At 43.4% G+C, this 15,925-nt stretch overlaps 1 protein-coding gene across 1 annotated transcript; it reads left to right on the forward strand.

The window, feature by feature from the left end:
• The first annotated feature begins 808 nt into the window (after positions 1-808).
• On the forward strand, positions 809-11,726 carry LOC110521608 (proline-rich transmembrane protein 4-like). Its single transcript, XM_021599287.3, has 3 exons — positions 809-2,181; positions 3,066-3,715; positions 8,112-11,726. The coding sequence occupies exons 2-3, from the start codon at positions 3,163-3,165 to the stop codon at positions 10,274-10,276; spliced, it is 2,718 nt and encodes a 905-aa protein (XP_021454962.3). The 5' UTR covers positions 809-2,181; positions 3,066-3,162; the 3' UTR covers positions 10,277-11,726.
• Positions 11,727-15,925: the final 4,199 nt, after the last annotated feature.

A 15,925-nucleotide genomic window follows, 5' to 3' on the forward strand; every position in this document is an offset into this window, starting at 1 on the left:
AACCATGTGTTTGAAGAGTATTTCATTCATTCAATATGGCTGTTTCAGTATGCTCTGCAGCTTTTGCTGTAATTCTCATTGCCAGATATGAGCTGGCCTGTATCTCTCTGACATGCAAATCATGCTGCCTTTCTGACTCACACATATAGAACACATTGGGCCCCCAGTTTGGACAACTCATCCCCTGTCAGGCCTGACTCAGCAGTCATGCAGGCAGACAGTGAATGCGCGCTCTGGCGTGGTGTGCTTGATGTCTGTGCGCATGTGTGCATGTGCGTGTACGCGTGGTGTGTGTATGTGTGGGCGTGGTGTGTATGTGCATGTAGTGTGTGTTCCTGTGCAAGCTTGTGTGTGTTCTCCTGTTTTTAAGTGTGTGTAGGTAATTATTTGGGGGGTTGGCCATGCCCAACGCTGAGGTCATGTGTTTGGTCAGTCATTGTTCCTCTCCTGAAACCCTTAGTTCCGGCTGGTTGGTGCCTCCTGTGCAGTCATCACTACGAGTGTCAGTCAGCTCTGGTGTGGCTCTCCTAACGCCCTACAGCAGGGCTGGCCAACTGTTGTATGAAACCTGAAGACCGGTGTTTGGTCCCAGAGCTTCAGCTCAGCTGGCTAACACAGTTTTGAGTGGTACAGAACACCCCTGGTTTAATGCCTGGTAAGTTTTTCACCCCAGGTGACTACCCTGTACTCTGTGACCCTCCACCGGCTTACCCCACTGTGAGCAGGTCCTGTTTACTGTTATTGATCCATCATTGATCAATTATTGGGCCTCTCTCTGGTTATGGATCATTAACTCTGCTGTTTCCCAGGGACAGATAATGCCTCAATCCTGAGACCAAACTATCTCATTCTACACCGATGGCTGTCTTCCTGCCGGCCTGTGTGTCTGTTTGATCTTCCCCAGGTATATAAATAGGTCAGGGACGAGCTGCTCTACAGTAGCTACAGGAATAAATAAGAGCTTTCTGTTCCATCAGCGCAAACCTGCCTGATAGTCTGACCAACAGACAGGAGAGATGGAGGAGATATTGAGGCTGAAGACGATCCATTCATCATTGCTCTAAATCCAATTTATTTTTGGTCAGTATAAAAAAAAAGAACATCCTGGAATACTATATCTCAATGCAGCTCTGTTATTGCTCTATGATATTGCATAGACAGTGGCTAGACGCATTGGTTCATGCTCTGTGAATGCACTGCTGTAATCAATGACGCTCACCCATAATCCAAACCCCAGTCGGTCGTATACTAGCAGAGCAGATCTATAATATACTGTAGATACAGTACAATGGCCCATATCATCCTATTCAACTCTGGTCAGTCAGAGTACAGATTGAAGATGTACACAGATTAACACGGTCGTGTATGTGGATCAGTGTTTATTTTCAAGTATTCACAGAGGAATTAAATGAGGACATGAGCCTGGACTTTACCCCCCAGGGAGATGCAGTGCTATATCTATCAGTCTGATGACATCAACATGTTGAGTAGAAGGAGACAGATAACAAGAAATAAAGACAGAGAGAAGTGGGTATGTATACGTATGAGCGAGAACGAGAGATAGATAGATGGTGTGATGACAGAGGGCAGAGGACACACACTCCATAACAATATAAAACACCAGTTGTGCGTGCTAGGCTCACAAGCAAGTTACAAATTCCTTGTGATGTGTGTACCATCATTTGTGACGTGCTTTTAATTTGTAGTCACTTTTACACTGACTATTGCTTTTATGTAAAGTATCACGGAGAGGGTTGGTTTAAACTCAAGCCGCAAATTACATCCAATACACTGTATTGATCTGATAGTTAATTCTATATGCACAGTGCCATCCTCCAATTAATGATTTATTCTCACTGACGTGTGTGTGTACGACCAGACCGCACAGATAAATAATTTACACAGTGAGGTGTATCCACGGGAACCATGCATCCCCGGCACACATCAGAAAAAGAGAGATACTGAACGAGGGAGGGACGGAGAGAGAGGGGGAGAGTATGTGAGTGATACTGAGAAGAGGAGTGAGCCTATAACTCACACTCTCACACACACAGACAGATGGAGGGATCTATGTAGCAGCAGCAGAGGCAGCAGCAGTGTGGTGTGGGACAGAGGGGATTGTTGTTGCTTGGCTGAGCTGGGACCTGTCCTGTCTGATGGAGAGCAGAAGGATGCAGCATAGTAAGTACTACAAATGTGTGTGTATGTGTGGTATTTGTCTGCTGTCTGAACAATAAGAGGGTCTAGAAGACTGAGGCAGGGGTGGGGGAATTGTGAAGAGACAAATAATAGAGAATGATGGAGAGGGATAGCTTAAAGTGGTTGGTGTTGCTGTGCATATCTATGGTGAGTGCTGTGCTACTTTCTGAGTACATTGGCAGAGATAGGCAGGAAAACAATCTAAAGTAGCTATGCATGCATACATGGGAGGGTTTGTTTTTTCTAGTGGAGGAGGAGAGGACACTGCTATAGTTTCTTTGTATGCTGACTGCGAGGAAGGCCCTAAACATTTTTTAAGACTCCAGGCACCCAAGTCATAGACTGTTCTCTCTACTACCGCACAGCAAGTGGTACCGATGCACCAAGTCTGGAACCAACAGGACCCTGATCAGCTTCTACCCACAAGCCATAAGATTTCTAAATAGTTAGTTAAATAGTTAACCAATAGTCACCCAGACTATCTGCATTGACCCTTTTTGCACTAACTTTTTTGACTCATCACATACACAGCTGCTACTGTTTATTATCTATCATGTTATGTAGTCCCTTTATTCCTAGTTATATATACATATCTTCTTCAATTACTTCGTACCTCTGCACATCGACTCATTACTGCTACCCCATGTATATAGCCAAGTTATCGTTACTAATTGTGTATTTATTATTACTTTTATTATTACATGTTATTACTTTTCTATTATTTCTCTATTTTCTTTCTCTCTGCACTGTTGGGAAGGGCCCATAAGTAAGCATTTCACTGTTGGTCTACACCTGTTGTTTACGAAGCATGTGACAAATATGTGGTTTTATTTGACTTTGAGGTGTGTGTTGTCTGTGTTCTGCAGGTGAGCCTATTCTTAAGTATGTGGCGTTGAGGTGAAAGAAGTGTTCGTTGGGAATCATGTGACTTCAAAGAGAATATTACACTACAGGGACTCCATCATGGCTGCTGTGATGTGGACCTCTCTCCTCCTCTCCCTTGCTCCTCTCCTCCATCTTCAAGCCTTTACCTTGGCCCCAGAGGGCACCACAAAGGCACCATCACACCCACATACAGACAGACAGATCGATGACCCAGTACTGGCCTCACACAGCACTGTATGGCCCTCCTGGGCTCCTGTAGTCCCCACCGCTGGAGCCAGAATGGCCGACTCTCTGGACTCGTTAACAGGGCTGAAAGACTCCACATTGGCACCCGAGGAAACTGAGAAAAAGGACAACAAAGACGAGTTTCAGGGAACTATCAGTGACTACACAGAGACCCAAGGCTTTAATCCACTCACTAGACCTACATCACCAGCCCCAGTGAATGCACAGCTAGGGTCTACAACTTACTCGGACCAGGACCAACCCAGAGCCCAGGCCACAAACAGAGAGTTGTTAGCTCTGGACTTCTCAGCCACTCAACAGAGAGACATACTGGAGGGAGATATCATGGTGGAAGGGATTGGAGACGAGTTACAGGACTTCACAGAGGAAACAGGAACAGACATAAGTAAGAGTATCCCTTCACCCCCATGTCACAGTGATATGTCCACTTTTACAACACCCTCAGGGTGTTGGTAAGAATAGTCTCCCCTAGTATTTAAAGGATATTTGGCAGAATTGACCTATTTTCGATTTTGTAAAATACTGATGGTGAATGTACTGATTTACTGTGGCAGTGTGATGAGAGTAACCCCTTACAGTGCCTTGTGAAAGTATTCGGCCCCCTTGAACTTTGCGACCTTTTGCCACATTTCAGGCTTCAAACATAAAGATATAAAACTGTATTTTTTTGTGAAGAATCAACAACAAGTGGGACACAATCATGAAGTGGAACGACATTTATTGGATATTTCAAACTTTTTTAACAAATCAAAAACTGAAAAATTGGGCGTGCAAAATTATTCAGCCCCTTTACTTTCAGTACAGCAAACTCTCTCCAGAAGTTCAGTGAGGATCTCTGAATGATCCAATGTTGACCTAAATGACTAATGATGATAAATACAATCCACCTGTGTGTAATCAAGTCTCTGTATAAATGCACTTGCACTGTGATAGTCTCAGAGGTCCGTTAAAAGCGCAGAGAGCATCATGAAGAACAAGGAACACACCAGGCAGGTCCGAGATACTGTTGTAAAGAAGTTTAAAGCCGGATTTGGATACAAAAAGATTTCCCAAGCTTTAAACATCCCAAGGAGCACTGTGCAAGCGATAATATTGAAATGGAAGGAGTATCAGACCACTGCAAATCTACCAAGACCTGGCCGTCCCTCTAAACTTTCAGCTCATACAAGGAGAAGACTGATCAGAGATGCAGCCAAGAGGCCCATGATCACTCTGGATGAACTGCAGAGATCTACAGCTGAGGTGGGAGACTCTGTCCATAGGACAACAATCAGTCGTATATTGCACAAATCTGGCCTTTATGGAAGAGTGGCAAGAAGAAAGCCATTTCTTAAAGATATCCATAAAAAGTGTTGTTTAAAGTTTGCCACAAGCCACCTGGGAGACACACCAAACATGTGGAAGAAGGTGCTCTGGTCAGATGAAACCAAAATTGAACTTTTTGGCAACAATGCAAAACGTTATGTTTGGCGTAAAAGCAACACAGCTGAACACACCATCCCCACTGTCAAACATGGTGGTGGCAGCATCATGGTTTGGGCCTGCTTTTCTTCAGCAGGGACAGGGAAGATGGTTAAAATTGATGGGAAGATGGATGGAGCCAAATACAGGACCATTCTGGAAGAAAACCTGATGGAGTCTGCAAAAGACCTGAGACTGGGACAGAGATTTGTCTTCCAACAAGACAATGATCCAAAACATAAAGCAAAATCTACAATGGAATGGTTCAAAAATAAACATATCCAGGTGTTAGAATGGCCAAGTCAAAGTCCAGACCTGAATCCAATCGAGAATCTGTGGAAAGAACTGAAAACTGCTGTTCATAAATGCTCTCCATCCAACCTCACTGAGCTCGAGCTGTTTTGCAAGGAGGAATGGGAAAAAATGTCAGTCTCTCGATGTGCAAAACTGATAGAGACATACCCCAAGCGACTTACAGCTGTAATCGCAGCAAAAGGTGGCGCTACAAAGTATTAAATTAAGGGGTCTGAATAATTTTGCACGCCCAATTTTTCAGTTTTTGATTTGTTAAAAAAGTTTGAAATATCCAATAAATGTCGTTCCACTTCATGATTGTGTCCCACTTGTTGTTGATTCTTCACAAAAAAATACAGTTTTATATCTTTATGTTTGAAGCCTGAAATGTGGCAAAAGGTCGCAAAGTTCAAGGGGGGCGAATACTTTCGCAAGGCACTGTATATATTTTCTGTTCATGACATCCTACCTCTGATATCATGAAGCCTCTCCCTCTCTCTCCCCTCTCATTCTCTCCTCTCCTTCTCTCATCTCCATCTCTCCCACTCCATCAATCCTCCTTCTCTCCTCCCTCAATCTCCCCTTCATCTCTCCCCTCCGTCTTCCATCCATCGCTACCACCTCTCACTCTCCTCTTCTTTTCTACTCTATCACAGACACTTTATTTCTCTCCCTTGCTGTCCTATCTTCTTAAATAGCTACGCTGAGGGAGACTGTTAATGTGTTACTGAGGACAGTAAATGAGATGTGAATGAGAAACACAGTGGACTGGTGGTTTTATATAGGACATTGTAGAAGCCTCTTGCCCCTCCAGCCAGGGAGGGGTAGAGAGCATAGGTAGAGGGTAGTAAAAGGTCTAAGAGGGAGGGAGACAGAACTGGGTTAGCTCTGTGTCTCACATCTCTCTCTCTCTCTCTCTCACACACACACACACACACACACACACACACACACACACACACACGAAGAGAAGAGACCAGAGAAGGTCTTGTTGTAGAGCTCAGTAGGCAGTAGGCAGGCACATAGGGAATGAACTTGTCTACATTATTCAGATGTTATGTAATCATAGGGGACAGACATACAGTATAGAATAAAGTAGCAAGAAAAAGTATGTGAACCCTTTGGAAATACCTAGATTTCTGAATAAATTGGCCATAAAATTTGATCTGATCTTCATCTAAGTCACAACTATAGACAAACACCGTCTGCTTAAACTAACAACACACAAACAATTATAAGTTTTCATGTCTTTATTGAACACACCATGTAAACATTCACAGTGCAGGCTGGAAAAAGAATGTGAACCCTTGGTTTTAATAATTGGTTTACCCTCCTTTGGCAGCAATAACCTTAACCAAACGTTTTCTGTAGTTGCGGATCTGACCTGCACAATGATCAGGAGGAATTTTGGACCATTCCACTTTACAAAACTGTTTTAGTTCAGCAATATTCTTGGGATGTCTGGTGTGAACTGCTGTCTCAAGGTCATGCTACAGCATCTCAATCGGGCTGAAGTCAGGACTCTGACTGGGCCACTCCAGAAGGTGTATTTTCTTCTGTTGCATCAGTGTTTTGGGTCATTGTCCTGTTGCATCATCCAACCTCTGTTGAGTTTCAATTGGCGGACAGATAGCCTAACAATCTCCTGCAAAATGTCTTGATAAACTTGGGAAATCCTTTTTTCCATCGATGATAGCAAGCTGTCCAGGCTCTGAGGCAGCAAAGCTGCCCCAAACCATGATGCTCCCGCCACCATACTTTACAGTTGGGATGAGGTTTTGATGTTGGTGTTCTGTGCCTTTTTTTCTCTACACATAGTGTTGTGTGTTCCTTCCAAAAAACTCAACTGTAGTTTCATCTGTCCACAGAATATTTTGCCAGTAGCGCTGTGGAACATCCAGGTGCACCTTTGCAAACTTCAGGTGTGCAGCAATGGGTTTTTTGGACAGCAGTGGCTTCTTCCGGGGTGTCTTCCCATGAACACCATTCTTGTTTAGTGTTTTACATATCTTAGACTCATCAACAGAGATGTTAGCATGTTCCAGAGATTTCTGTAAGTCTTTAGCTGACAGTCTAGGATTCTTCTTAACCTCATTAAGCATTCTGCGCTGTGCTCTTGCAGTCATCTTTGCAGGATGGCCACTCCTAGGGAGAGTAGCAACAGTGCTGAACTTTCTTCATTTATAGACAATTTGTCTTACCGTGGACTGATGAACATCGAGGCTTTTAGAGATAATTTTGTAACCCTTTCGAGCTTTATGCAAGTCAACAATTCTTAATCTTAGGTCTTCTGAGATCTCTTTTGTTCGAGGCATGGTTCACATCAGTCAATCCTTCTTGTGAATAGCAAACTCAAATTTTGTGAGTGTTTTTTATAGGGCAGGGCAGCTCTAACCAACATCTCCAATCTCGTCTTATTGGTTGGACTCCAGGTTAGCTGACTCCTGACTTCAATTAGCCTAGGAGTTCACATACTTTTTTCCAACCAACACTGTGAATGTGTAAATTATGTATTCAGTATAGACAAGAAAAATACAATAATTTGTGTGTTATTAGTTTAAGCACACTATATTTGTCTATTGTTGTGACTTAGATGAAGATCAGATTACATTTGATGACCAATTTATGCAGAAATCCAGGTAACTCCAAAGGGTTCACATACTTTTTCTTGCCACTGTAGGTACATGCACCAACAATATTATGTTATTATTGATGTAATGTTAGTTATAAGAGTGTGCTTGTGATTATAAATAGTTACACAAATGAGAACAGCAATGGGGTCAATACTACCTCATCTGAACACAGTCTCTCTCTCCCTCTCTTGCTCTCTGTCCCTCCCTCCCACCCTTTCTCTCTCTCTCTCTGACCCAGTTAGAGATCCCCAGTTACAAGAATGTACTTTTATAATGGATTAGCTCTCTCGCTCTCTCTCTCTCCCTCTCCCTGATATTTCACCCAATGAAATTCCAGGGGCAAGTGGTTGATTTGGGCATCAGTTTCAAGAATGTTTGTTTCTGTTTTTGCAGGTGTGTTTCCAGAGGAGGGGTGGCCAAAGTCGGCCACCAATGAGTCGGCTCTCGTCGACTGCAGCCTTGACACCAGAACCACACCCTGCAACACAACTGATCAATCCTGGAGCCCCTTTTACCCCGATGACATCATCTCCAATCAATCCCAGCGCCCCTTTCTGTCTCTAAACCCTCCTCTCTTTGTACCTCTGTATTCTGATTGGAACTCAGCTCTGGCCACCTGGGGCTTTGCCTGGGAGGCCCACATCTACGGTCTGGGATCTGTGTTCACTGCATTAGGTCTGATATCTGTTCTCTGCCTGTTAGGTTTGCCCCTGCGCTGCCCCCCAGGAAGCCCCTACTTTACCCTGCTGCACCTGTTCCTCCTGGCCACCGGAGGCACTAGAGCATTCTCTCTCCTGTATGATGCTTATAGTCATCAGGACCACCTGCCTGCTCTGGGCTTTCTCCTCCTCTCTGAACTACCCTTCCCCTGCCTCACCTCTGCCTTCTCCGTCTGCTTCCTCCTTCTCTCCCTCCGCTCTCGCATGCACCTTTCCCTTCATTTTTCCCTCTCTCTCTCCCTCCCTCTCTCCACCCTGCACAGGCCTTGTCTCTTGTTCTTCCTCTCCCTGATGCACTTCGGGGCCTTCCTGGGCTCCATAGCTCTATTCCATGTCTTCCCCAGCCTCCCTGTCCTCCTCCTGCTCCCCCAGGGAATGTTCATCCTCCTCTGCCTCCTCCTCCCCTGCTCCTTCCTCCTATTCTACTGCCATGTGCGACAAGACGCCAAACACATCCAACGGCTGAGTGACAGCGAGGGAGAGGTAACAGGTTCCCCAGTTCTGGTGGGGCGGCTGTCCCGGTGCCCATTCGCTGAGGCTGAGGAGTGGAGAAGGGCAGCAAGGGCTGGAGTGGGAGGGGCTCTGTGCCTGTTAGGGTGTGGGGGGCTTCAGCTGTATGGGATGTTACATGCATTAGGGCTCGGAGGGGTGAGTGCTGGGGCAGGGTTCCAGCCCTGGCCTTGGTGGGCATACCACCTGGGCTGCAGGCTCTGTGAGGTGGGGGTGTGTCTGTCCCTGTCAATCATCGGCACTCAGCCCCTCCTCTTCTGTTGCTCCAACTCTAACTCCTCCTCCCGGACTAAACTCAACACCAACACCTGTCAGGGGTCCTGGGCGCGGCTGCCCTGTGCCTCACCGGCAGGAGGGCCTAGCCACCCACTTCCCCTCTCTCCCATCCTCCCCCCTCACTACCCCTGGTCCCTTGGGCAGAAAGAGAAGCAGGTGGTGTGTGATGTCATCAGGAAGCGCCAGTCCGAAGCCCTCCCCCTCTACACAATAATGGAACCCTCTTCAAATGGACTGAACCTGCATCCTAACCCTAACCCCCACCCTGGCCAGACCAAAACCTCCAGACACCCCAACCTCCCTGATCCTCCAAGCCCACCAGGGAGACTTCAAGCTGGGGTTGAGTCCCAGGGCTCCTCCCAGGGTAGTCTATGTCTGGACACTGACTCCACAGTGGACCTGCACCCCCCCTCTCCCATTGACCTGTCCCGCAGCATAGACCAGGCCCTGTACAGCGAGACCCTGTTCCCTCACAGCCTTTTCAGCCCCTCCAGGCTGTTCCACGCCTCTTCCAGCCTCTCCTTGAACTCCCCTGGCTCCCACCACAGCCAGAGTGCCTCATGGCCTGGAAACAGCTCAGCTGACAGTCCCCTCTACCGGACCTCTTCCTGTGGAGATGTGGATATGTCTCCTACACGGCCTCCCCAGCCGGGATGCATTCTCCCAGGCCACAGCGATCCCTGCTGTCCGCCTGAGTGCTGGTGGAGAGGTAGTAACTCCAGCTATCTGTGCCAGGAGTCCCTGAGTGGGTCTTCCCAGGGTCTGTTCTCCAGCTCAGGGACAGGAGGGGCATGGTCACACCCCCACACCACCAGAGGGCAGCCTTCCCAGAGCAGCCTGCCCAGGACACTCCCCCACGTTACCTATCACAGACGTTACCGCACCCTCAGCTCGGCCTCTCAGGACAGTCGGGGGGAGGGGCGGCTGGAGGGCAGAGAGGACCTGAGTGAAAGCAGGTTGCTAGAACGGGATACGGCCGTACAAGCGGAATTCGTCAACGTGTGCCGACAGATTGATGCTCTTAGCGTGTGCAGTGACACTATTGACCTGTAGGCAGATGCTACAGGGTTTGAACCATGCATCATCTATGTGCCACAAGGACGTAAGGATATGACATGTATAATGCACAGAGATTATATATTGACCTCTAGTGAGAGCTGAGGACTTAACTGATACGCTGCACTTAGTGTTTGAGTGATGTTAGCATTCAGATCAAGCAGCTTTTTCACTGCTACAACAGAAGTGTACAGAGGTAGAACTAACTATCAGTTGCCGTTTTATGGGGATTCTACACATAGAAAATAGACTTATAGATAGTTATGTTTGATTAGTTATAAGCTGTATATAACTGTACAGTTAGTTCCAAAATGTGCTAAATGAACAATGAACTTACTGAAACAACCAAAGTAGAACTGATTTGAAGAACTTTGAATATGAAATGTCAGTGTAGTGTTGATGATAACCATGCCAATATGCAAGATCACGTTATGCTTTAGTGCCATCTACTGGGGGAGAGGGAACATAAAGTGTAACTCATACATTATAGCTGTTTTTTAATAAACAGTTTATAAAGAATTTATAAAGCGTGTCCTACCACCAAGCAATACAACCGTACCTGTTTATGTCACAACAGCAGTATAAACTAGGAGTTATACTAGTGTTCAAGTGTCAAATGCAGCAATGGAACCCGATACCAAAGCAAAGATCTCACTCAACGTTTTTAATTTCATTGAAAAACGGCTCAACTTCGGATATTTCAAACCCTTTCTCTACAATGTGTAACGCGGTGTCGTACGGTGTATATATCATTAAAGACTGTGTAAAATATACAGAGTATACTAAACGTAAGGACACCTGCTCTTTCCATGACAGACTGACCAGGTGAATCCAAGTTAAAGTTATGATCCCTTATTGATGTCATTTGTTAAATCCACTTCAATCAGTGTTAATGAATGGGAGGAGACAGGTTAAAGAAGGATTTTTAAGCCTTGAGAAAATTGAGACATGGATATGTGCCAGAGGGTGAATGGCAAAATATTTAAGTACCTTTGAACGGGGTACTGTAGTAGGTGCCAGGCGCACCAGTTTGTGTCAAGAACTCTAACCCTGTTGGGTTTTTCATGCTCAACAGTTTCCTGTGTGTGTCAAGAACGTTCCATCACCCTGTGGAACGCTTTCAACACCTTTTAGAGTCCATGCCCTGACAAATTAAGGAATTTCTGAGGGCAAAAGTGGAGGGTGTAACTCAATATTAGGAAGGTGTTCCTAATGTTTGGTATACTCAGTAAATGTTTTATTGTAAATACAATGTACATGGAAAAGAGTTCTACTGGTATGTCATGCATCGTAGACGAGGTATGATAAACAAATTGGGTTTATGATGTTTGAAAAAATTATTCTTTCTAGTAATACAAACACACAGTTGCGGACAAATATATTGGCACCCTTGCACTTTTCTTAAATATTTCCCTATTTCTTCTAAAATAAAGAATAACTTGAATAACTTGTCTCCACAACTTTTTATTGGATTTTCAACATTGCAGAACCACATTTGAGTATACTTAAGTTTACAATTTGAATGGAGAAAATAATGCCACAGGTTTTTGGTTTTGGATTCCGTGTGCAAGGCATTTTTTTATTCGATTTTTTATTTAACCAGGCAAATCAGTTAAGAACAAATTCTTATTTACAATGACGGCCTACCAGGGAATAGCGGGTTTACTGCCTTGTTCAGGTACAAAACAACAGATTTTTACCTTGTTAGCTCAGGGATTCAATCTAGTCACCTTTCGGTTACTGGCCCAACTCTCTAACCACTAGGCTACCTGCGGCCCATCACGAAATCAGTTTATCAGGTGTTTTGGATCCAATGTTCAACCCAGTGTCTCCGTTGAAGGTTGTGGGTCTCCCAGCAGCGACCCCAACACACATAAAAAAAAAGACCCAGGTTCAAGAACAGATGCTGTTCTGCAGCATAGTCCAGATCTGAATCCCATCCATAACATATGGCAAGAGCTGAAAACAGCAGTTGGTGGAAGGCACCCCTTAAAACAGAACAATTTAAGCAATTTGCTGCTGAAAAGAGAGCCACATTGCCAGTAGAAAAGGTGCAGCAAGCTCATTGATGACTACAAGTGCTTATCTGCAGTTATCTTGGCAAAAGGCTGTGCAACCAAGTACTAGCTCCGGGGATGGCAATCATTTTGTTCATGACGTTTGTCTTTATTTTCTCAATTTAAATTGTGAACTTATGTTTACAAAAATAAAATAGGTTCTGTAATGAGGAAAATCCAATACGTTTTTTTCAATTTCAACTTATTTGAAAAGAAATAGGAATTATTTAACATTTTACTGCAGTGGGTTAAATCAGGGTCACACATGGTGATTCTTGGTAGGCTTAAACAAATCCACTTTGAAACAAAAGTATATACCACACACACATGGTTATGGGTTTAAAAAATAAAAAAGAAGACGTCTGTTTACCATGTCAGATATAGAGTTGAAATGTATTCAATTTTGAGTTTGCATCCCAATACTACACTTTATATGCATCACAGAAGACTAAAATATAACAAAACAGTTTGACACAGAACCACCAGATTTTCGTTGTTGAAAAATCGCAAAAACATTCCACCCATGAGGACAGAGGGCGCTTTGGTTATTGACTGCAGGAAAGGGCTACAAAAGGTGCCAATATATTTGGCCGCAACTGTACAATAAAATCAGTATGGGTGACACTCTAGTTAGACCTTTATGGACTCTGACTGTATACATTGTCATGATCTATAGGCCCTATCACAGAGACAGTTGTTTCAGTTGAACTACTTGTTTGTTCTGTAGTCAGCAGCAATAGTTTACACATGAATGAAATCTCAGTTCGTCTAGCCACAACTCTGTAGTGTAAGCCTTGAGTGTGGTTTATGTGGCTATTAAAACAGCTTTTGACAACTTTGGATGAGACAAATGGAGAGAGGAGGAAATGAGTGAAATAATGAGGAAAGGGTAGGAAGGGAGTGTGTGAGAAAAACAAAAGATCATATTGCCCTCTGCTGGTCTGGAAAAAAGATAATATCACTATGTCAGGAATGACATCATGGGCAGCAGCTGATGTAATGATATCATGTATCCTACTCAACATACCGTTTTGGGAGTGTAACCACAACATAGCAGATACTGTACATACACCAAATAAGGAGAATAGTAGATATTATATTCAAGTTAACTTCTTTATTCTGGTTCATGCAATAGCATGGTACAGCATTAAGGAATTAAGGTCTGAGGTTGAAATCAACAGAGGTGTAAAATACAAAGCATGATCAAAGAGTTAGCCAGCTAACTTAAGTAAGTTATTTCAGAACATTTAGTTACATGTTTTACAAATTGACATGGTATAATTGACTCAAAAACAACAAAAAAACATATCTAAAAAGTTTAGTTCTTAATGAACAAGAAATTCAGCCATTATTTCTGGCTTTGATCCTGATTTGTAGTATATCCTCTGGAGAAAACAAAAACAACTTTTGTGCAACTTTCATCACCTAATGTTCACTTCACACAAATATTAAACAACAAACTGGGAGAAGTTCTGTCATTGCGGGTGGGTCACTAATTTAACTGACAGTTATACTGTTATAAACTAGCTGCACGTCTTCTACAGGAAGGAAATTGAGGAAATTAAATAATCTGTGTCATCAGTAAAAAACACATGTCTTCAGTCACTGCCACAGGGTACATTCACCCTGGTAAACAAGACATTTAAAAGGTTGGTTTCCCAAACACAGATTCTCCATTGAGCATGCTTTTTAGTCCAGGACTAGGCTTAACCTGTGTCTGGGAAACCAGACCTCAGTATCATATATGACTAGGTATACAGTATTAGATTGTGGCCAACATGTACAGTCCATTCGGAAAGTATTCAGACCATTTGACTTTTTCCAAATATTGTTATGTTACAACCTTAATCTAAAATGTATTACATTCATTTTTTCCCCTCAAATCTACACAAAACACCTCATAATGACAGTGAAAATAGGTCTTTAGAAATTTTGCAAATGTATTTTTTTAAATAAAGAGAAATGCCTTATTTTTATAAGTATTTAGACCCTTTGCTATGAGACTCCAAATTGAGTGCAGGTGCATCCTGTTTCTATTGATCATCCTTGAGATGTTTCTACAACTTGGAGTCCACTTGTGGTAAATTCAATTGATTGCAGTGGTGTAAAGTACTTAAGTAAAAATCTTTAAAAGTACTACTTAAGTAGTTTTTTTGGATAGCTGTACTTTACTATTTATATTTTTGACAACTTTTACTCCACTACATTCCTAAAGAAAATGTAATTTTTACTCCATACATTTTCCCTGACACCCAAAAGAACCCCATACATTTTGAATGTTTAGCAGGACAGGAAAAGTGTCTAATTCACGCACTTATCAAGAGACCATCCCTGGTCATCCCTACTGCCTCTGCTCACTAAACACAAATCCTTTATTTGTAATCATGTCTGAGTGTTGAACTGTGCTCCTGGCAATCCGTAAATTAAAAAAAAAAAAAAAAAAAAACAGGAAAATCGTGTAGTCTGGTTTGCTTAATATAAGAAATGTTTAAAGATTTATACTTTTGATACTTAAGTACATTTCAAACCAAATACTCACTCTGACCGAGCTCAAGAGTTAATCTGTGGAGTTGGGAGAACCTTCCAGAAGGACAACCATCTCTGCAGCACTCCATCAATTTTTAAAATTGCCACTCCTCAGTGAGTTTGCCAAAAAGGTACCTAAAGGACTCTCAGACCATGACAAACAAGATTCTCGAGTCTGATGAAACCAAGATTGAACTATTTGACCTGAATGCCAAGCATGTCTGGAGGAAACCTGGCACCATCCCTACGGTGGTAGCAACATGCTGTGGGGATGTTTTTCAGCGGCAGAGACTGGGAGACTAGTCAGAATCAAGGGAAAGATGAACCAAGCAATGTAAAGAGAGATGCTTGATGAAAACCTGTTCCAAAGCACTCAGGACCTCAGACTGGGGCGAAGGTTCACCTTCCAACAGGACAATGACCCTAAGCACACAGCCAAGACAACGCAGAAGTGGCCCAGCCAGAGCCCGGACTTGAACCCAATCTAAAATCTCTGGATAGATCTGAAAATAGCTGTGCAGCGACGCTCCCCATCCAACCTGACAGAGCTTGAGAGTGAAAGAAGAATGAGAAAAACTCCCCAAATACAGATGTGCCAAGCATGTAGCGTCATGCGAAAGACGAGGCTGAAATCACTGCCAAAGGTGCTTCAACAAAGTACTGAGTAAAGGGTCTGAATACTTATGTAAAGGTATTATTTTTTTTATATACAGTTGAAGTCGGAAGTTTACATACACTTAGGTTGGAGTCATTAAAACTCATTTTTTCAACCACTCCACAAAATGTCTTGTTAACAAACTATAGTTTTGGCAATTCAGTTAGGACGTCTACTTTGTGCATGACACAAGTTTTCCAACGATTGTTACCAGACAGACTATTTCACTGTATCACAATTCCAGTGGGTCAGAAGTTTACATACACTAAGTTGACTGTGCCTTTAAACACCTTGGAAAATTCCAGAAAATGATGTCATGGCTTTAGAAGCTTCTGATAAGCTAATTGACATAATTTGAGTCAATTGGAGGTGTACCTGTGGATGTATTTCAAGGCATATCTTCAAACT

This window comes from Oncorhynchus mykiss, chromosome 1, assembly GCF_057628025.1.
Source record: "Oncorhynchus mykiss isolate SJ-2025 chromosome 1, ASM5762802v1, whole genome shotgun sequence".
NCBI lineage: Eukaryota > Metazoa > Chordata > Actinopteri > Salmoniformes > Salmonidae > Oncorhynchus > Oncorhynchus mykiss.

What these genes read in the sequence shown, in the direction of transcription:
- LOC110521608 (XM_021599287.3), top strand. Translation starts at nt 3,163, where the DNA reads ATGGCTGCTGTGATGTGGACCTCTCTCCTCCTCTCCCTTGCTCCTCTC. An exon ending in GGAAACAGGAACAGACATAA is followed by an intron (nt 3,716 to 8,111) that starts GTAAGAGTATCC and finishes CTGTTTTTGCAG; the next exon opens with GTGTGTTTCCAGAGGAGGGG.